Genomic DNA, 23,820 nt, shown 5'->3' with positions numbered 1-23,820 from the left:
CTTATTCCATTTTCAGTATTAGAAAGCACACCTTAAGTCTGCAATTGACAGCAGATAATTCCACCTCAATGTATGTGTTTCCCATGCATGAACTATCAAATTCCTAATCACATGCACAGAATTATACAATTTCATTTGTGAAAAACTTTTGCTTCAGATATTGGTTGAGTTTACTCTCCAATAACAGAGTTCTTTCTCAGCAAACCCAGGTTTTCTATAGCAATTGTTCTTGAATGACATAAATTTGCTCTTCTTCATGTCATAACTAGTAAATCTTGCACTACAATTCCATAAACAACTTCTTAGTACCATATTAACCAAGGACAAGATTATATTCTCAGATTCCTTGCAAAAAAACAATTGAACAATTAAAACTGCTGCATCCAGTATATTATTCGGCTTCTACCAAATTCATAAAATAAAAGTGAACCACAGATTTTGATCAGAAGCAGTGATAATATTAACATACAGAATGTACAAACTGCTACATCTCGGATACCCAGATGAGGAATTCCATAACCTTAACTAATGTTGAATGAAGTATTCTACGAACATGGTTGATTTGGCAGTTACCATCATTTATATCACAAGGTGAAAAAGTTACAAGTCAGGAAGCACCCCTAATTGCTCTCATTCGGGAACTTCAGCCACTTCGTAACATTCTGCAGTAACCTCGGAGAGCCACATACCAGGAAAAAGTGTCTGCAGAAAGGAAACAAAATTAAACAAGATTACGAGAAAGAAAGCATGAATATAGTTGATAATGGATGGGGTTAATGGTATTATTACATCCAAATTCTTCTGGATAATTCTGGGCCTCTTCTTGGGCCTCCTGGGAGGCCTGGTTCCGACCAAGGCCCAGAAATCGTGTTCCACCTCCTCCTTCGTGAGTGAAACGGAAAACTTGGTTTTTTCTTGAATCTTGGTCTTCTTCTTCTTCTTCATCTCTTGGGTGAGGGAATTGAGGTGGTTGGTGTGATGCGGTGCCTTGCAGGCGGCTCTTCGGGTTCGCAGATTCCAGGGTTTGGAATTGGGTTCTTGGAAGATGGAAACTTTGAGGTTGTCGGCGGCGACTCTGAGATCGAGTATGAGCTTCCTGCGAACGGCGGCGATATCGTCAGGATCGTCGGCGACTTTGACGCACCTGAGGAATCTCTGGTTGCCCCATTTGAGACAGGGCATAGGGAAGTTGTGGAGAGGTTTGGATCTTTCCGGGCCCATAGCCATGATCGTGCTTTTGGTGCTCGATGATCACCTTCTCCTGTACCTCGTACTCTGTTTAACGAGTAGTTGTTGTCTCAGAAAATTGGAGACAGAGAAGCCAAATTAATATGAAACAAAAACAAAATAAAACGATTGTGGTGGCGTTCCGTTCGAGTTGGAGTTGCCAAACTGCAACTTTTCTATTCCTAACGCTGTTCTTTTTATAATTTCCTAACATTATTAATGGAGACGTACGCATCTTGAATAAACTTATATCTATCAATACTACTAATATATATAAATACAATCTTTTTATTGTCGCAATATTTCTTTTATTGACGTAACTGATTTTTATTGTTTTAAAAGGGAGTTTTTTTAATCAAATGACACCATCTGAAAACTTATCCATCAGTGTCAAACACCACTTTCGAAAGACCTTCTGTATAATTTTAATTTTTTTCTAATAATACAAGCACAATTTACATTAAAAAGAATTGTTGTAAAATAAAGACCATATATAATGTGACAAAATTATTTGAATAAAAGAAATTATTGTTGTTGAAGTTGTAGACATTTTTCTTCGTTCTTGAACAAATTATCCATGCTCTTGACTAATTTTCCATTGGCTAATTACATTATTATGGGTGTTTTCTTCTCCCAGCGAATAGTTTAACTTAATTTAAGACTCATTCCGAAAAATCTTTTCTAAAATGCATTTAATGTATTTTGAAAAACTTGTTTTTTTCTTTCGAAATAATTTTTTTAAAACATATTAAATGCATTTTGAAAAATACTTTTCAGAATGTTTTTTTTTTTTTTTTTTTTTATGGCAATGTGTTATTCTTTTCTTCTTATGCAGTGACGATAGTACAATAATGACGGCAGCAGTAGTGTAGTACAGTGGAAAGGGTAGTTTAGTTTTTTTCTGTTAGTATGGAATGCATTTAGTAATGGTGGGGTGTAAAGAAGCAAAAGCCCTCTGCTAATAGGAGGTCAGTTTGTAGTTATAGAACTGGGCAAACAAAAATATATTATTAAACTGAATTGAACTATGAGAAATTATCGCGATGATCTGTGATGGAGTTATGAGCATGGGTACTTGGCGAAATGTTTTAATAATTGATTGTGTATCAATAAATGAGGTTTTGTTACTAAAGAAATCACAGCTATCACAGCTGCTAATGTTGATTTACTTCTCATATTTTCATCTCCGTTGATCTTGTAAGGTGGTTGGTATTTGTTTATAGAAACGGCACATAGGAAACTGATTAGGAGCTTCTGTTTATAATAATAAAGAGGTCATTAAATTCGTCATACGTTTGCATTATATTTACGAGGAAAAAAAATAAGAGGGCTCCTAGTCGTGGCAAAAATTGAATTCCTATTTTGCTATAAAGTATTTACAAACTATCTACCTCCCATCAAAAGAAGCACACTAAGAGCAGCTGGAGTTTGACGTCTCACACTTGATAACCCGGGTATTGTAAGAGCCACAAAATCCACATTTGTGGTACAACCAGTGGAAGCGTGAAGAACCCTTCCGATCGCAGTCATGGCAGAGTATGTCCTGCATTTTGTTATTACATAACAGCTTTAACAGACAATCATCTTACAAATTCTTTGCTCGTCAACTAAAATGCCAAAATTCTTTTTCTTTTTCCATAAAATCCACACAAAAAAATGTATTCACCTGACAGCGTTCCCTGTACTCTTCAGGAAGCTCCTCAGCAGCCAATAGGGCATCAAGCATACCAAAGTAAACCTAGGTAGGTACAGAGAAAACTAAGTATTTCGAGTACCTTTTTAAGAACTTCAATTGATTAGACACAAATTTTCTAATTATATCCCTCATCTTTTCAATGATTTTTTATTATCAAAAGAAGCTTACACTCTTTACTTGTATTAAATTCCTAATCTATAAGCAGCAACAACGTATGCAAAAATCAGTTAAAGATCAGTAAACTTATATCATTCAAGTTTTAATTTTTCCAAACTATTACATTTATATGAAATATATGAAATTTGTTTACTTCTATTTTTTCTCAACTTGAGAACTCACAGGTACATGTTCGAAAGATACTAGAGCTTTATTAAACTGATGGCCCTGTTTGGTTTTCCTTTCCATACTTTTGTCCATCTATAAATAATTTGTTTTTATATGGGGAATAATAAAGGTGGCGAATAAGGCTTAGTTGAGAATAAAAGAAAAGATTAATAGCAGAAAATCATCTTACCGCCATATCTCCCATTGACTTGCTGCAGATTGGACATGTGTAGTGACTGCACGTGTATGCCTAACATAATATACCAAAATATAAGATTAACCCACAACCCTTGAGAATATGTTACCACCCCCAGGTTTGGGGATAGAATTGAAACCTAAAACCGAAAACAGCTGTGAAATAGACCTGGAAGCAAGCAGAATGCATATAGTGGCCGCAAGGTAGAGCTCTGACCGTAGCACTTGAAGTGAACAAGTCATCGCAACAAATTGGGCAGTTCATTTCTAAACCTTTCTCGAGACATTTATGAGACGCTGACTTAATCCCCAAGCAACAATTGCATTTCATGCAATGAAAATAATCGATCCCAAGCCCTTGTCCAACACGGCATAAATTGCAAAATGGGCAATGATATACGTTCCTGAAAATATTAAAAGGTGTATGGAAAAATAAAATTAACTAAATAAGTTGATAGACTAAATTATTGCTAAAGATGCGATGGTGTAAATACGAAAATATTGTATAGCTTCACTTTAGGATAACGTCGTTATTTTTCTTTCCTTTCCTTATTTGGATCATTACTTTTGCTATTCCTTATAAATAAAGAATCATGCGTGTGATCATAACACAGAATCCCTGGAAACCTTTTATATGGTTTTAGATGATCAGTGTTTGATTCCCTCACAACTTTTTCATTTTTTTCCTGGAATCATGCGTAAACAGTACTGCTCCTCTCTTTGCCAGTGTTTGGCAGCCTTCCCAATCATCTTTCACCGACGCCAAACCCTGACCACTGTAGCCCAACTCCAGCAAACCCACAATAGACCTTGCTCATGCACTCCCCCTCTATTAGACATATTTATTGACAAAACATTCGTATAGACAGACTAAATTTTAATTATATATTGTTTTGACCGGTACAGATATGTCCAGCTCAAGCATCAATAGTTTGAATTGATGCATTTCAAGAGAATGAGATATTATTCCAACTCTTTTAAAGAAGTTGATTTTGCCCCAAGGTAATATTGCACCATGCATTTGGCTCTACCTAATAGTCAATAACTGTCCTATTTTTTCCGAGACTAAAAGTTGAATTAGTTTACAGAATAATTGTCTCCAACAAATCGGTGGATGCTCAAGGTACTTGACAATGGCCTTTATTCTAATAAAAACCCCTCCCCGGGAAAAGGAAGGTAAAAGCATTTTTAATACCGTAAATTTAAGATTCCAACGAAAAAAAAGATACCTTTCATCATCAAAAAATTTGCATATATTGCAATAGTACTTCGCCATTGAAAATCCATTACATGAAGGTGTCATGCACATAGGCCCTATAGGCTGTATATTCAGGCAGCGCATACACATCATTTCTAATGTTGTTTTTCTGTAATGATCAAGCAGATGATTAGAATTAAATACTATTATAAAGAATAAAACACAAGAAATCCCATGAGAAATTTACCTATCCATCGAGTGATCACTGACATTGTCATGACAAAATCTGCAAGTAAATAACTTGCCACAACATTCAGCCCGAAGCTTGCAATTTCTCTTATAGTGATCACACCCAAATACATGTTTCTCTGGGTCTCGAAATGATGGTGAGAGTCCTACTATTTCTACATTGTTAGATGATCCTTCCAAAAGTGCTTTAGGTGACTTCTGCTGGGCAGCTATCCATCGACTAGTCAAAGGCAAAAACCCAATCAATGGTTGGAGTTTGATGTCAATGAAGGCTAAAGCACTATCGGACAAATATACAGAAAATGTTGGTCCAGTAAAAGAACACTCAAGGTATGATCATTGGAACCAACCTTGTCAATAGATTCTGCACAAGATATGCCTTTCTCCTTGGATCAAGTGTTGAGTCTCGATATACCTTCCGGATCTCTGACTCAAGTTCATTCTGATTCATCCGGAATATGTCTTTCCAACCTGGCTTGAACATTGGATCATTGTGGCCCAAGCTTTCTTGACCTTCGGTACCTAGGGAAAAACAAATTAATAACACATTATAATATTAAATATCCAAATCCACAATTTTCACAAAAAGATGAAAGAAACAAAAATCACATTAAATACCTCTCCTAGAAGTGCTATGATCTGAAGCTTCTTCCTGAGCTATAGACACTGGACTCTCTTTCCAGCATTCACTAAGCCATTCATTGAACATAGTGTTCTTTGTAGCTTGTTTCCATGTATCCATCATTCTGTTCTGTTCATCCTGAGTAAGGGCAGATGTTACCCATGGTAACATTGATTGGAGAACTTCAGCACCCGTTGTTCCTATTATCCGACCCACTATCTTGTCTTGTTCTTCCACAGTAAAATGTCTCCCGAACAATGGCCACAGTTCACATTCTTCTCTGAAGAGATGCTGATCAAGGGTCACTCTTATGGATTTGCACATCCCCTGAAGCTTAGTAGCAAGTTCATTATATTTTTTTATGACATCACTAGTATTGCCATCAGAGGTTTCAAAATTACTTTCATTTAAACTCTCAGCCATGTGGGTCATCTGCAAGGATTCATGAATGACAGAAAACTCTGAAAGAACACAGGAAATATCTTCAAACAATTTTTCTTCCTGCTTATGGTCTAGCATGTATGAATGACTCACATTATGAAGTGCCTCTTTGGATTCCAAAGCTGGAAATACTATATCATCTTCAGCATTACTATGAGCTCTATATAAACCCCACAAGAGTCGAAATCTTCCATTAAATTGCCGAAGAATTGTCTCATCACCATCACGCAGCTTTCCTGATTCAACATCAAGATACTCCAAGTCTTTGCGTATGGCTTTATGGAATTTAAAGATTGTATCAATTGGTCTTTGTGTACATCCCGCATTGCATGACCCTCTCTCTGTTTCCCATACGAACAGACTGGAATTAATAGATGGGGCAGAAGAGCTGAAAGACAAGGAGCGTAAGGACTTGGCTGTAGAGAGAGAGCTCAACCCTAAATTGTTACTATTTACTCCCAAACCTGGCACACAACAAGACCGTGGACTACAACATTGTTTCTGAATGCTTTCAGTATCTGAAGTTTCTGGCACATCTTCATTTTTGTGCAACTCCACTGTGTTTCGTTTGACTGCTCTTTGGTTGTCTCCTGATTCGGCTAATACTGAGCAAGGTCTACTAGATAATGCAGATGAACAAGCACAGGATAATGGATCAATGTTTTCTTCAATGTCAGAAAGTCTTTGTGCAGGACAGCAACCTGATGCACCTGAAGACAAACACTGACCTTCACTACGAGCCTTGCAACCCCATCCACAGAATAGTGTAACTAGAGCAGAATCTGTTGCTGGAGCTGAAACAGATTAAGAAGTTGTTAAATATAGATTAAACAACTAAAATTACCAGAAATATAATTATTTTAAGGTGGCGAGGAAGTTTAAGAGACATAGGACCTGCCAACTGCATATTTCTCTGAAACAACTTTGCTTCATCTTCAGTAAAAGATCCTACCAACCATGGCAGGACACGCTCAATTAATTTCAAAGGCATCATACATAAGCTTTGATACAAAAGTTCACATTGCCTTCTAAAGCTAAAGTGCTTTCTTGCCAGAGGAAGAACCTACAGATGAGAGGCATGAAGAACACTTTAATAGATTAACAGAGAGCTTAATAAAAATTTCCTCATAAAGAACTTCGCATTTATCAACTTCTATACATATGGCATTGAAATCCCAGCAATAGATTAATTACTCTCATTGCAATTAACAATGCATTTGCATCTCACACTCTTATATCACTGTAGTAACTCAAAGATTATCACGTGACCAATGATGAATCACCTGAACTTCTTCATTGTGGAAATGCCTCTGTATGGTTTCCATTATATGATCAGCATGTGTGCATAACTTGGAGTAAAATTCAACATCTGAATTGGATGATGCTCCTTCACTTTGAATATTTTCAATCAAACTTCGGAAGTCATTAAATTGGCTTTCTTCTTCAGCATGCTCCTGAAAGAAAGAAAACTCCCCATCTACAGCCGGAAAAATAACCTTGTCCTCAGCAATACTACATTTATATAAAAAGTAAATAGTCAATATTTCAGATAATAGAGTTTCCCTTAAGATAAATTATCAAACTGCTTACAGAAAAAAATGGTACTCGCAAAAGACAAACATTGATCAAACTAAATCAATCTGATACCTGTGAAATATGCAAACATCGGCTATGAATTGAAATCTTTCATTAAAAGCAGACAGATTAGTAAAATCTCCCGAGTGTTGTATCTTTCTGGCCTCCACTGCTATCTCACTTAACTCTTTTTTTATTGCATTATGCCAGAGTAATATTTCATCTATAGGATGTGCTCCAGTGGTATCAGAAACGTCTATCATAGATCCAGAATATTTCCTTTTTCCACATGTTGTAGATTCACAAGCACAGTTTACATTCTCAACCTGATTGGGTGATGACCTAGAACTACATAAAACTTGAGAATGATCTACACAACTTTCAACTGAGTTAGCCCTACCTCTCCCTTCCATCCAGGTCAAAACAACCTTCAATAAGCAAGAATATGATAAGATATAATACAGTTACATGTCAAATGAACATAAATCATAGAACTGAACCAGAATATGAGAAACGAGTAATGTTTATTCCAAACAAACAACTCTGCAATAGTGTCAATGTGGAACAGAACAGAGATGGAGAACACAATTATTTGTGAAATAAAGATTTGAGAGACCTGGCCTCTTCTCTCTTTTTCTCAGAAACAATTGATGCACCTCAATTCCTTTCCCTAACTGCCTTATAGCTTCTCTCTGTACTGTAACCAACCAAAGAGTTACAACAAATATTCCATTATTTCTATAAATGATAGCTTCTTTTATTTTGATGAAATATCAGATTAAACCTCTATTTCCCTAAACTCCCTCTCTTATTATTCCTAATGTAGAATCTCTAATGACTGTCAGTAACAACGAATGGCATCATCATCCTCAATGCATAAAAAAATACTGGGAAACAAAAGGAAATAACAATGCTCTGTTAGCATTTGAAAACCATACCTTCTGAAGAAGCTTCTCCTGTGGCACTATCTTGATTAAGCAATTTCGCAAATCCTGAGATTCATCAGGTGATATAGATGTTGAAAGCCATGGTAGAAAATCGACCATCATATTTACAGGAATACTGCACAGGAACTGCCATACTAAGGATGCCTGTTCCTCCAGAGAAAACTTCTCGATAAGCAGAGGAAATACCTGATATCACACCACAAACAAAAAAATAAATGTCAGACACATCCCAAGTAAATAAGATTATTTAGCAACTTAAACTGCATGGCCATGACAAAATGCTACTCCAAGAATCTCCTTTTGGACACCAGGTAATAAACAGATTTCTGTATTGTGAAAACTTCCTTGAAGGGAACTAGCAGTGGAACTTGATCATATGTTAAACCATTAAACCATTAATCGATCACAAAAATAAATAATTTCCTCCATGTCATTTCTACATGCAATTGGAACTGTGTGAAAATTTTTTGCAATGCTTTCTGTAGTTCAGTTTTAGTAGCAATTTGTACACAAAGTACACATTTACCAGGTTGATATGTTAGCATTTTAAAAGTTTATAGATAAATTAATAAGGTTTCTTATTCAGCACCCATTAAACAATTAAGTTAACAATAATAATTACTCTCCCTCACCCCATCCTGAAAATGATTAGGTAGCTCTTTCTTCCTTCTTTAGCTGTAAAATAAGTGTCCAAAGTCTAAATAACTAGCATAATTTACAACTAAATTCCTCAAAAAGCAAAAGGATAGTTTTCTTTTCACATTTTGGTTATTTCTTAAACATAATTATGCTCACGTTTCTAAAGATCAATCTCCACATATACAAGATTGACTTGTCTTCTAAGCATCTTTATAATGGTCAGCTAACTGTCTCGTACCCCATTAGAATGAGATCATCAGGATAAATTTGTGGGCTGCATTTTGGTTTGTTCTTCTAGTTCGATAAAAAGGGTGTTTGTCAACCTCCTAAAACCAGATAATTAGGTACTATAAGACAAGTTCAGAAATATTAAGTGTTTAGTTGGTACTCGATTGAAACAAACTAGTTATTATTTGAAGGTTTTTTTTTTAAGTCAATACAAGTTTAAAAAACCCTACCAAAACTTCATTTCCAAATTAATCAGTTTTTATTTAAATCGAAGTTTTATACTCCCACCATTTTTCTCTCTTTCCCACTTAAACTGAAATTAAAAGAAAATTCACCAAGAATTACCAATCAATTATATTCAATATCCTCATCACTAAGTAGGAAGGATCCAAGATACCTAACCAGCGTAACACATGGTAATGATCCAAATTTTAACCTCCACCACATAACTCCAGTCTTTTTGAACCTGCTCACCACATAACCCCGTATACTCCTATCTTACCAGGAAAAACTCCAGTTCCAAGGCCTTTCTATATAAACGAAATTTATTATTCACTTTCTCTTGACTCATCACCCTGGACAGTATCATCCAAAACATGTATGAGGCACTGGTTCTTGGAGTGCAAGATAAATCTACATACTCTTCCATTCTTGTTCATAATTAAGTTTCTTTTCCCGATAAACTAAACAAGAAATCTTCCATTTCAGTTACTAGGGTTACTCATAATTCAAGAATATTTTGAACAACATTTTATGACTTCTAACTATCCATTCATTAAATCCTCAACAACTGATGCAATCTTTTGGTCCTGAATAACTTAATTGGAAAAATTCTTCTTTGGTTTTTGACTGAGGGGGGAAAAGCCAACAAAGAATTGTTTCAAAAGTTCATAGAGAAACATTTTACCTGCTGCAATAATAATTTATAATTTAGATAAAATGATAATTTCAAACATATAACAGCCTAATCGACTTAATTCATCATTCCATGACATACAATTGACTGTTCTAGTTGAATCGCTAGACAAAGCCCACATGATTGAGTTAAAAGTACTCAACAAGAATACTTAATCCATCAAGTGAGCAAGCGGAAGGACTTCATAAACATCACAAATATAACTTTTGTAGTCAAAACAGTTGCTCTTCTCATTAGTCACTTCGGCACTCCCAATAGTAAATATTAGCAGTTCTTTTTTACAGAAGGAGCATTCTTTAGTCTCCAAACTCTTAGTATTTATCTTCTCTTCGTCTTCGTAAATTTCTGTTTTAGCAATAATAATAATAGTAATTCTATCTCGTAGAGAGGAAATACCATTACTTTATAGTTATCTCATTGTATGAGTCCAAGCAGAATGCAAGGGAAGAGATATTAAATAAAGTTATACCTGCTCCTCTTCCTTTGCCATATGTTGACTAACGGACGTCTGCAAAGCTCCCGTGCAGGACGCTAACTCTCTTGGAAAAGTTTCATCATTATTGATGGAATACTTTAAAAGCTCAAATAGATGATCAAAAAGGTTGTTTTCACCCTTGTGTTCGAGAGAATATGTCTGTGCTACATTCTTCACACGTATATCTAAAGCTGGAAATATCACCTACATTCCAGAATATATTTTCCTCAAAATATTTGAAGCACAGCAAAAGATAAGGAGTGATAAAGCCAAATTAATAAGATAATGCTTTCTAGAGAGTGGGAAAGATGCACATCTCAAGCATAATTCAAACATCATAAAAGAAAAGGCAGTCGTCAAATTTATCAAGAAATCTGTAAAGAGCTCTGATATTTTGAAATTTGAAACAAAACTTTTCCACCTAAATATGCATTACGAATTTGTTACGAATTTGTTATAAGAAATGTGTTGACGAACTGACAGAAATTATTAATGAACCAGAAGCTGTTAGCTAACCTCATTAACTTACTCGGTTATAAAAGCTTAACTTAGTGATGAATTAAATTAGCATAGCATCAGTATTCAATCTCATTTTTTTTTCTGCTACATAGCATTCAATCAGTTTTGTTGCGGATAGTTAGTGACAGACAAGTGAACAACCCTGCACTAGCACAAACAGGTAGGTTTTTGGTTTTTACTCCACAGTATAACCACGACATATGCACAAACATGTGGTTTAAAACACAGATAGATGATAACCAAAAAGATCATAAGATTAAAAAACAGACAGATGATAACCAAAAAGATCAGAAAACACCGCAGCCATTGAGGATATCATATCCACCGCTTCAATTCTAAACATTTTCTACCAAACCTGGACAATAACAAAATACTAGAGAAGATGAAGAAACATGTATAGCCAGTAAATCAAATTATATTGGCAAATTCTCCGAATCAATTCCAGAAATCGTTCCGGTTGGACTATGCTCAAACCAGTAACCAAGTACGAAAGTTTGACCTAAATTAACCAAGAGGAGATGACCAAAGGAATTGAAAAACAAGATTGGCATTTCGTTCGTCATTGAAAATGCAACAAACTATAAAATCTTCAGTCACGAGGCAATTTCTCTCGCCACGGGAAATCAGGTTACACAATTTAACAAGGAACGAACTCCGAAAACATAAAGGTGAACAAAAGATTAGCACCTCGTCTTCAGCATTGGAGTGGTGCCTGTACATGGAGCTGAGGAAATGGTAGCGCTCGGAGAGCGGCTGAATGTCGGAACGGTTGCCGGTGGCGAATGCCAAGGCCAACCGGTGCAGCGCATCAAGCTCATTCCGAATTGCTTTGTGAAAAAACAAGAAAATCAAAATCGGCGACTCCGGTTTCGAGCACTTCAAGTCGTCCTTGAGAGCCGAGGCGGAGTCCACCTTGTTGACGGAATTCGAGAGCACCGCCACTCCTCCTCCGTCCAACGGCGTTGCCATTCGGTTTCTGTAGCCCAACTTTCTCGGATTTTCTTTTCGGATTTTCCTTTCTTGCTTATTTTTCGAAAAAGTTAAAATTGTGTCTAAGTGGTTGAGCACTTTATCAGCTTATTGTTTGTTTGCACAAAATCAGTGAGTGATGTGCGTTGGTTATCCGGTGGCATGGACGTTCTAGAAAGAAAATTTGTTCAAGAAAGAGAGAGAATTTCTGTGTTAAACCTCTTTTGTCGATACGTTGTTGTGAAGCGAAGAAGGAGGAGGAGATTGGTTTGGCTACTATGCCCATAAGAAAGAGAACTTACAAGCCAGAGCCAGAGACTACTAATTTCACAATTTTCACAATTTGGGTCCATGCCACGTCGCTACATGCGCCACGTTTGATGACTATGTCTATTTAGTTTCTTCTGGTAAATATCATAAAAAAAAAGTAAAATAAGATAAAATCATTTTAAATTGTTGTACACAATTTATTTTTTATACTTTAAATTTATAAATATTTATACAATAAATATATTATGAACTGGTACCATTATTAATAAATAATAATCATGTAATATTCTCTGTTAACATTTAAATTATGTATCAATCATTAATAAAAAAAATTATTTTATAAAACTGGTGAATAAATGTGTAGTCACTTCCTATGGAACCAAAATACACATTTATAAAATTATAGGAATAAAAATAAAAATGACTTTAACTAAAATTACATCATTTTTTAAACAAAACCCATTTGAAAAATAATTTAATTGATTAGCGTCTCGGGAATCTCTATTAGTTTTATTTACTGGTGGTAATAATAAATTCCTCCTTTCACATAAGTTACCTGTTGGATACTGTCTATAGTAATCTGACTTTTCACGTGCGTACAAAACTAATTTTGATTCTCTTCACATGATTAAAGAGCCAAACATTATAATCTATCGGACGATACTTCGATTTATTTTACGTAATTGTATCTAATACGAATCGATGTTTTAGGATATTTTAACGATATTTATTAATAAAGTATTTAATTTATAAAGTTATAGTATATTATAATAAAATCTTTAAATAGTGATCAATTTTATTGACAAAAAATAATTAGTCACTAAATAGTAATTAAATTGACAATTAAAATAATTCCCAAAAATTATAAGTAGTATTTAAATTGATAATTAAAATAGTTTCAATTATAAATTGATTTTAAAATTAATCACTAACATTAGCTATCAAGTTTTGACTACCAAAATAATTTATCTATAATTAGAAAATTTGGATTTATTCATTAACAATCATATATTTATTACTTTTCAATATTTATATATTATGTATCTATCACGTATCGTATCTTATTATTTTGAAAATAAACATATCGAATACGTGTCGTATCCGATACACGTATCATATTTGTGTATCATAGACTATAATATATATATATATATATATATATATATATATATATAGAGAGAGAGAGAGAGAGAGAGAAATACTCACATTTATGAACATAAAAATATTTATCATAAAGAATCTAAATCCAAAAATAGAATAGAAGACATGAACGACCTATGTTTAAGTTAATATTTATTGTCACCACAAAGAATCTAAATCCAAAAATAGAGTAGAAGACATGAACGACCTATGTTTAAGTTAATATTTATTGTCACCATAAAGAATCTAAATCCAAAAATAAAAATCTTAAGTTATTTCACGTATAACATTAGCATGTGTAATTAATATTTTGAGTTGAAGGAGAAAATACTATGAAATTTTTGGATTGAAAGGATGAGAAGATAAAAGTGTGGCTTAAATAAAGTGGCATGTTACAATCAATATAAATACTTTAGGTGTTATTTATGAAAAAAAAAAAACTTTCGGAAGATAAAAGAAATGGACCATACATATATCAGCAGTGGCCAATTCATAAACGAAACGTAATTTTAGTGATTTTACATTTTCTTTACTGGTCCCAGTTGTTCAAAGTGTTTGAAAACTGAATTTTTGCTATGAATCATTATTTGAAAAAAATAAATGTAAGGGACACATATCAAAACATGTGTACCATATAATCTTTTAACTAATATTTATGAGTTAAGGTTAATTCTATTAAATGCTTATATAATTGTTTACTTTGACAAGACATGCAAATTAAAATTAATTATGCAGAGGAAAAAATATTGTTTAATCATGTATGATAGAATTGTTAACATTTGTTATAATTGTTTTAAAAAATCAATAATGAGAAATTTCATTTGGTGACCATATAAGAGAATTATATAGATAGAACTAAATGTAATATACGTATGGAAAGTTCTGTGATTTTTTCTTCATAGTGTGTATAAAAAAATTAGCCCATTTTATTAAACCTTAACTAAAAAATTTAAATTATCTTTAGTCATTGAATTAATTTAACTTTTATTATTAATAGATTTTTAAAAGTAGTTACTCATTTATATAACACTGTTTTATATGTTTTGAATGGACTCACTTTGATTAAATAAGTATAGTCAACACCTATTATATTCCTTATGTGTATATATCCAAAGTAAGCACAAAAGAATAAAAGAGCGTGATGACTCATGAGTTCCAAATAGCGTGTATAAAGGATCGGATGAATATTCAAGAATATTTGTTTATATCACCGAAAATGACAATAAAAGAAAAGAAAACTTAGTATAAACATTTAATTATTATTTTTGTAAGTGAAAGTCATAATCAAGGTGTTAGTTTGAGAGAAACCGTGGAAGAAGGTATAATATAATAATTTTTCAAATTATATTTATATTTCAGTTTTGTTTAAAAATAGCATATACTGTTCGTCGTTGAAATGATCGGATTAAGTTTTAATATGGCATTAGCCCTTCATATAAAATATATTAACATATCATAAATAGTGAAGCGGTTAAGTATATATTGTTTACTTATTAAAAATTTATTATTTTACATATATATAAAGTATGGAATACATCATATATGAATGTGTATATACAAATATTAAAAATAATTTTTTTAATAATTTTGACTTTTTGAGATTAAAAAAATGAGAAGTCTTGGTTTTGGATAACACATTATTCGTACAAATCTTAAAACTTTCCTTGTTTGACCCGTAATGTCTTTACTGGTTTACTTTTATTTTTCTGCTGTTAATAAGATTGGAAAGCAATCGCACAAGCGTTGGTAATGCTTAATGCTTGTAGGGGAAAAACTCAATAATGTGGTTACTTTTTTATTATATAAATAAATAATTGTAATTAATTCCATTATAATTACCCATATTTATGTCAATGCTTTTAAAATTTTTTGATTTTTTTCCTTACTCGGATTGTGAAGGGTATATAAGTAAGCAAAACGAAAAAAGAAAAAAAAAAGGCAAATATTCATATATGGAAGGAAATGAAAAGATAAACGTAACTATCATCTTTATTCATACATGTGCGAGACATTAAAATATTGACATGTCCTTTTACTCAAATGAATCCACTAAGGTTAAGTTTCCACTCTTTTAGTTTTAATCCCACTTTAGTTGGAGATTCCTTATCCTTCCCTTCGATAATCAATCCTAAACTCTGTAACTTTACCATCATATACTAATAATAATGGATACATTGTTCATGTCATTTTCATTCTTCTCAGTATCTATATCTGCACTTTTGTTTTAATATTTTTAGAACCAGCTTGGAAATGGTCACTCCACTGAAGAACAAATATTGGATCTCATAAAATTCCGAGGCTGCATTTGTCTCATATAATAAGTTGGTGGTTAAAAGTATTCAAATTCTATGGCCTAAACAAGAACCTGAAGACTCCACTGAATAAAGCGAGTTAGGAAAATGTTATGCAGTCACGAAAATTCTTGCAGACAATTATGATCCCAAGAATGAGAACCAAGGGTCAATCCTAATGGCTTCATAGATTAAGAAGAAAATAGATTAGAATGAGATCAAATTGATGAGTTAGTCGGATAAAGTATTAAAATATATGATATTCTAGGAATATCCAAAATAAGGTGTATGTTGTGTGGTTCACAAGTGGAATGGTAATGATTATGTTCTTTCAATTCAAACTTACAATTTTATAACTAATATGAAGGGGCATGAATTTGGTGGTTATGGTAATTTCTTTTTATCTGGTTTCTTTCAATATTAGTAAGGTTTGATTTAGTGGAATGTTATTCGTTATTGTTCAGACGTGTCAGTTAAGTATATGGTCAGGTATATATTTTAAAGATGTGTCAATCAAGTTTTAACTTTTGAAAAATGTCTCAATTAAGTATTTTTCTAAAAATAAAAATAAAAATGAAAGCAGTTAATTTTATCAATGACTTTTATTGCTAAATTTAAATATAAATATCAATACTTAATTTTGTAAGTCATTTTAAATATCAATATCGTTAACGACATTAACAATTTTTTTCTAAAATGGTCTAATTTATGCATCTTTTTAAAAGTTGTGACTCAATTGACACATTTTTAAAACGAATATCAAGCTTATACATCTAAAAGAAAATGGAGTTTCCATTCGACTAATTAAACCTATTATTAAAGTTGTTAAAGTTACATTTTGTGGTACTTATCATTGATGTAAAATTAGACTATAAATGTTTGAACACCAATATAATAGTAACTGAAATAACAAATTTAACTAATAACAAATTCAAGTACGATAGTTTCTAATCTACATCTCTTATTAAATTTATACTTACTAATATATATATATATATATATATATATATATATATATATATATATATATTGTTCTTAGTTTATAATTCGAGATATATTTAATAAAAATAGTTCAAATATAGAGTTTTGAGTTATTCAATTGAAATAACAGGAAAGAAAAAGCTGACTTTAGAGAAAGAATATATTTGATAAATTAATCTTATTTTTTAATATATGAAAAGGTCTTTTATTTTACGAGTGTTGGATGATACTATAGCTAGTATGTGATTTAACCTCACTTGTGTGAGCTAAAGTGAGGCCACACACACCCTTTTTGTTTCACAAAGTAAAGTAGGAGTGAAATATCCATTGTGGTGTGGGGTGCTTTAACATTCGGACATTTGATTGGTGAAAAAAAGGTTAGAAAGTGAGAAAAAAACAAACACAAGTGCTTACATATCTTATCAGCCAAACCCAACGGGGTGGAATCATTTCCTGAATAAGTTACTTCATTATTCCACTTTACATGAATAAAGGAATTCAAAAAGAAGAAAACAACTGTGTTTTATAAAAGACCATACGAACTATAGTGTTTAGAAACCCATGGATATATTGTACGTTTGCAAGTGTAGTTTATAAATTCATGACGTAGGCATCGGAATGGAACACAGCTATCTTATATAAAAGCACAATGGATAAAGTAATTATGTTTGATTATGTCTCAAAATGATGTAAAATTAATTAAAATTATTTTTCTAATCTAAAATCAGTATGTATTTGATTTTTATTTGGTTTTTAAAATTAATTAAAGGATAAAAAATTTATATTGAAAAAGAAATAACTAATTTTTCTTCTACGTTGAAGAATTGATCGAGCTGAAATTAATTCTTCAACACTCAATCAAACACATGTAGATATTATTTATCTTCCATTTTTCACTATTTAGAATTCATTTGAAGTTACTGTTATTTTTCAGTTCACCATACCAACATTTAACACAAATTTCTAGCTATCTGGATCTTCCAACGCATAAGACCTAAAAACCATTGAGTTTGGACCATTTCTTCCAGCACTTCCGTATATTTCTTTCTGCAACCTCCACATAAAAGAAATTTCCTATTTTTGTCATTTTTTGACTGTATAATACAAACGTAAAAAATGACTTCTGAAATTTGGAACTTACTTTATTCTCACCAAAAAAAAAAACTTATAGATTGCACAAAGTTATTTAAATTTCAAATCGTACCATTTAAAAATTATTTTAACTTTCAGATTTTGCAGGATCCAAAATTTATTTTTGACTTTCAGATTATACACTTTAAAAAGTACAAAATAGAAATTTTATCTTATAAAAATGTGGAAAGAAATATATGGAGCTGCAAAAAAAGAAACTGCCTTGAGTTTGTGTATGTGCAGGAAGAAAAAACATTTATGGAATTGTTTTAAACCAAGTTTCCAGGTCTCTGCAGATTTTGACATGGGCCTCTAAGCGTCAGCTTTAGGCCCAACAGTTGAGCCCATTCGGAGTCCTCTCCTTCCTCCGGCAGCAAGATTGGTTTGTACTTGGTTGAATCGAATTGATTGATTCGGTTGGACGCAGTTACAGTGGAATCCCCAATGGCGGGTTCTTCGATCATGGAGAACCTCTTCCAACGCTCGCTGGAGGATATGATAAAATCCATGCGCCTCCAACTCATCGGCGAAACTACCTTCATCTCCAAGGCCACGGAGGAGATCCGCCGGGAGATCAAATCTACCGACCAGCAAACCAAATCCACCGCGCTGCAGAAGCTCTCTTACCTCTCCGCCGTGCACGGCGTGGACATGTCCTGGGCGTCCTTCCACGTCGTCGAGGTCATGTCCTCATCCAAGTTCGCGCACAAGAGGATCGGTTACCACGCGGCTTCCCAATCCTTCAACGACGACACGCCGGTGCTCCTACTCATCACCAACCAGCTCCGCAAGGACCTCTCCTCCACCAACGAGTTCGAGGTAAGCCTCGCTCTCGATTTGTTGTCGCGAATTGCCACTTTCGACCTCGCGCGCGATTTGACGCCCGAGGTTTTCAAGTTGCTCTCCACCGCTAAGATTTTCGTCAGGAAGAAGGCTATCGCCGTCGTTTTGAGGGTTTTCGATAAGTACCCCGACGCAGTTAGGGTTTGTTTCAAGCGCTTGGTTGAGAATCTCGAGAGTTCCGATCCTCTGGTTGTTACCGCCGTGATTGGAGTTTTCTGCGAGCTGGCTGCCAAAGATCCTAGGTCGTATCTTCCCTTGGCGCCGGAGTTTTATAGGATTTTGGTTGATTCTAAGAACAATTGGGTTTTGATCAAGGTGCTCAAGGTGTTTGCTAAGTTGGCTCCCTTGGAGCATAGATTAGGGAAAAGGATTGTTGAGCCGGTTTGTGATCACATGAGGAGGTCTGGGGCCAAGTCCTTGGTGTTTGAGTGTGTTAGGACTGTGCTCACTAGCTTGAGTGATTTTGAGTCAGCTGTTAAGCTCGCGGTTGAGAAGGTTAGGGAGTTGGTGGTTGATCAGGATCCCAATCTTAGGTATCTTGGACTGCAAGCACTTTCGGTTGCTGCACCCAAGCACTTGTGGGCAGTCTTGGAGAATAAGGAAGCGGTGGTAAAGTCGTTGAGCGATGATGATTTCAATATCAAGATTGAGTCTCTGCGTTTGTTGATGGCCATGGTATCTGAGAGCCATGTTGCAGATATCTCCAGGGTGTTGCTTAATTATGCGTTGAAATCTGAACCTGGATTTTGCAACGAGATATTGGATTCCATTTTGAGGACATGTTCTAGAAATTTGTATGAGATTGTTGTTGACTTTGATTGGTATGTGTCTCTTCTTGGAGAAATGGCCACGATTCCTAATTGCCAAAAGGGGGGAGAGATTGAAACTCAGCTTGTTGACATTGGCATGAGAGTTAAGGATGCTAGAATGGAGCTCGTTCGGGTGGGGCGTGATCTGTTGATTGACCCTGCATTACTGGGTAATGGGCACTTGCATAGGATATTGTGTGCTGCAGCTTGGGTTGCTGGAGAGTATGTTGAATTTGCAAGCAATCCCTTTGAACTCATGGATGCACTCCTGCAGCCTCGTACCAGTCTCTTGCCACCATCCATTAGAGCAGTTTATATTAATTCTGTTCTTAAAATTTTAATTTTTTGTCTGGACTGCTACGTTTTGCAAAATGATGGTTCTGGATCTTTATATTCTGGTAATTTGGAAGGGGAACAGTCAGAGTTGTTTAGTGCAAAAAACGACGCTGAGGCTACGAAATTGGCAACTTCTGGAGGTTCAAATTATGAACAGGATGTTGGTTTTAACCCAAGGAATACAGGTGACTCTTCTGAAGATCTCTCTGTTGAAAATGGTATAGATAGAGTTGCTACTCATGGTAAAACATTTACATCTACTCTAGTGGCAAGGAAGAATTTCTTGCACGGATCTATTGTAAGCTTATTGAATAGAATTGAATTAATTTTTGGCCCGCTAATAACAAACCAGGATGTTGAAGTGCTGGAGAGAGCACAAAACATACTTTCCCTTGTTCAGTTGATTAAAGAAGAAATAATTGATAATTCAGTCCAGAGTGTGGACACCATAGAAAAGAAAGATACTCGAGTTTCAACTATTATCAATTTGATGCGTGATGCTTTTACAACGGAACTTGGTCCAGTCTCAGTAAGTGCTCAGGGAAGGGTTGCTGTGCCGGAAGGACTAGTTCTTAAAGAAAACCTTGATGAATTACAAGCTATATGTGGTGACACTGAACTATCTTCATCAAGTTCGTTTGCCACAGGTGGCCCTCACCATACCACTATTTCCGATGCTTCTTCATCTAATCTTCTGCAAAATGAAGAGTTAGGGCCTTTGAATGAATCCACATCCTTGATTGAACACCGTAAACGGCATGGGTTATATTATCTTCCTTCAGAGAAGAGTGAGATTGTTCCAGATGAGTATCCTCGTGCAAATGATCCGAAGTCAAACAGTAATATAAATGATGAAGCTGCCGAACTAGTCAAGCTGACAGAGCAATCACTTCTTATGAAGAAAAGGACAAACCAAACAAAGCCCAGGCCGGTAGTAGTGAAATTGGATGATGGAGATCTGGCACCAATTTCAGTCAAAAGGCCAGAGCCGAGGGACGATTCTCTTTCTGGTGCCATACAAGATGTTCTTCAAGGAAGTGAAAGTGGACCAAGTGTGTCTCGAAGTTACCCTTCTAATAAGTCATCAAGGAAGCAGAAAGAGAAAAAGAAACTAAGCACGAATGGTCGATCTGAAATGAAGGAAAATTCAGTTGATTCAGAAAAGCCTGACCCTGAAAGTGCAAATTCTAGTCACAAAAATCATGGTCATAGTAAAGAAAGAAAACACAGAGGAAAAGAAAAGATTGTTGAGGGTGAAGAGCATGATCAGGAGGGAAAGAAAAAGAGTGGCCACCGCCATGGTAGGAGAAAAACTCATCAAAGAGCGAAGTCACCCTTAAATGTGGCTTCCCAAACCCCAGTCATTCCAGATTTTCTTTTGTAGGATTTAAGGATTGGTTTGATTTCTCATCACCTGTCTTTATTGACTGAGGCTGTTTACATATTGTATTCTTTGTGCAGAGTTCTTGAGTTAGTTCTGTAGATTTTACTTTTTTTTTTGGTCATTTGTTATGATTTCTTAATACTATATTCCTTTTCATCATGTTTCTGGCCATAGATGTCACAGAATGAGCATGTTCAAGAAGTAATTATTGTTGAATCTTTTGTCACTAAATTATATCATAGCTTCTGGAAATTCTTCTATCAGCATAAACTGCTTGAAAACTGGTGATCAAGTGCTTCAATTTACTATTTTGTAATATTAGGATCAAAATGATAGTTTAGAAACGTTCATGCTGTGTTTGGATAAGGTATTTTAAGGGAGAAATGTTAACTTGAAGAGGATTTAAAATCCTTACTATTAAAAGCACTCTGGGCATTTAGCAATCCAAAAGAAAAGGAACTTCTCAGGTATTCAAAATTCCACCAAAAATAGAGGAATTCGAATACCCTTGCTTGCATTTGTTGCCTCCCTAATTTGAACCGCCTGATCTCATTTTCTCCTGTGGCTTTGGTTTTCCTTATCTTCTTAATCTCATGGTTTTGCAAACTCTAGCTTATATAGGTTTCATCATGGAATCCTACGATTTTATTGATTTCTATTATAGGAGCTAATGTTGATATTTTAATTATTTCTGTTCTACAAGATTTTTGGCTTGCTTGTCCTAGATAGCCGGCCGCTGGGTGTTTGTTTTTTTCTGTGGCAGTAGTACTGGAAATGATTGAGCCTGTGATTGTAGTTTGATTGTTTATCTTTCTTTTGGTTATTTATGATATGCTAGGACCCTACTTATATTTTGCACATAAAACAAGTACAGAAATCTTACGTGGAAACTAAAGCTTTCTTGAATACAAAAAAGAGAAGAGGAGACATGAGAAAGATAGTGGATTTAATTGGAAAATTATGGATGAGGACTGTGTAAAAAATATGGATGAAGCAATTCTCACAGTTGCTTTCTTTCATGTAATCGTATATATTATTATTGTACAGAGCTCGAGTTCATTTCCATTTGACAGGTATGTCTGATACTCCCTTTTCCATTGTTATTATCCAGTTTTGTTTTTATGATTTAAGCGCAAAAACTGACCCTTTGCTTCTCCTGGTTAATTTCTCAAAGGAAAGACTACAATGACCCGACCAAGGTAACCTGGTATCTTCTGAGTCAATGTTTTGAGTAATAAACCTCTGGCTATTTTGCTCAGTTCTTGCAGTTCGCTACACCTTCAAGAAAACAACACCCTAATCTTGAACTGAAAAAAATGGTGGATGTGATGTCTACATTTATATGCCAATTTTTGGATAGAATTGACAATTGGCCAGGCTGTAAAATCCATTCGCCACTACCTGGACATTACTACTGCTTTCTCCTTTCCTTTTAAACAATCACATTATGTTTTTCTTAACTTAAACTTGACCCACTGTCTCATATTTTTAGCTAATGTTGTGGGATTAGAGTCATGAACTCTTGTCTGCCCAAGATTGAACATTTGTGGGAGAGATGACAGTCTTTCCTACCCTGTAGTTACCCTATATTATGAAACAGCCAAATTGTTGTGAGCTTGTTATGAAAGCCATGTTATTTTCAAGCCTGTGTCAAGGAAGTGACGTAATTTAGTATGGAAAATATTAAAGAGGAATAAAGATCGCTGAATGACGATGAATGCTGCAGTACGTAATTTATGCTTATCCTTTTTAGTATTTATATTTGATTTGACAAACCCACATAAAGTTCATTTTGTTATTCCAAGTGCTCAGATTTAGGTCACCCTTGGAGTTTATGCTTACCCTGCTAGGCCTAATTTCTAATTTCATATGTAAAAGAAAATTTACTATCCATATTTTATTACACATCATTTACCTAACTTAATTTAAAATTATTATTTATTTATTTGTTATTGTGTACTAACAATATTAAATATTAAATTCTAATAAACTAATCAAAACAAATTAAAAACTAATACATTGATTAATGTATAATACTATTATTAAATATTAATGCATAAAAAATAATAAATATATTATAATAACATTCATATCAATTTTTTAATATCAATAAATTAAATTAAGTTAAATTAATTTGTATTGGTACTTTAATAACTTATACTATATTAATTTAATACAATAATATTAAATATAATGCACATAAGCTAACATGTATAATAATCTTATTAATAACTATAAGGAATTTATATTTAAAATTTAATAACTTATTCCATTGTTATTTTGTATTTCTATTATTGATTTCAGTATCATTATGATTATTTATTATTACCGATATTTAATATTTTCATTACAAATTAGCACTAAGAAAAATCATTAAAAATCAAAATAATTAATCACACTAAGTTAAATGTTATT

The 23,820-nt window shown here is 34.0% G+C and overlaps 3 protein-coding genes across 3 annotated transcripts; 1 reads left to right on the top strand and 2 right to left on the bottom strand.

The window, feature by feature from the left end:
• Positions 1–360: 360 nt before the first annotated feature.
• Positions 361–1,457, bottom strand: LOC114176664. The gene is made up of 2 exons (XM_028061772.1): positions 790–1,457; positions 361–702 (listed from the first exon to the last, which is right to left on the bottom strand). The coding sequence occupies exons 1-2, from the start codon at positions 1,225–1,227 to the stop codon at positions 631–633; spliced, it is 510 nt and encodes a 169-aa protein (XP_027917573.1). The 5' UTR covers positions 1,228–1,457; the 3' UTR covers positions 361–630.
• Positions 1,458–2,505: 1,048 nt separating this feature from the next.
• LOC114178487 (zinc finger protein BRUTUS-like) lies at positions 2,506–12,523 on the bottom strand. Its single transcript, XM_028064422.1, has 14 exons — positions 11,939–12,523; positions 10,727–10,936; positions 8,466–8,660; positions 7,600–7,955; positions 7,236–7,464; positions 6,847–7,015; positions 5,508–6,746; positions 5,240–5,411; positions 4,888–5,109; positions 4,672–4,809; positions 3,612–3,846; positions 3,438–3,497; positions 2,894–2,965; positions 2,506–2,770 (listed from the first exon to the last, which is right to left on the bottom strand). Exons 1-14 carry the CDS (start codon positions 12,218–12,220, stop codon positions 2,639–2,641), a joined length of 3,711 nt encoding a protein of 1,236 aa, XP_027920223.1. The 5' UTR covers positions 12,221–12,523; the 3' UTR covers positions 2,506–2,638.
• A 5,844-nt stretch (positions 12,524–18,367) lies between these two features.
• On the top strand, positions 18,368–21,615 carry LOC114177644 (AP-3 complex subunit delta). The gene has a single exon (XM_028063072.1). The coding sequence runs from the start codon at positions 18,478–18,480 to the stop codon at positions 21,403–21,405; it is 2,928 nt and encodes a 975-aa protein (XP_027918873.1). The 5' UTR covers positions 18,368–18,477; the 3' UTR covers positions 21,406–21,615.
• The last annotated feature ends 2,205 nt before the right edge of the window (positions 21,616–23,820 follow it).

The sequence above is a fragment of the Vigna unguiculata genome, chromosome 3 (genome assembly GCF_004118075.2).
Source record: "Vigna unguiculata cultivar IT97K-499-35 chromosome 3, ASM411807v1, whole genome shotgun sequence".
In the NCBI taxonomy this organism is placed as follows: Eukaryota; Viridiplantae; Streptophyta; class Magnoliopsida; order Fabales; family Fabaceae; genus Vigna; species Vigna unguiculata.
This window is presented reverse-complemented; position numbering and strand designations above follow the sequence as displayed.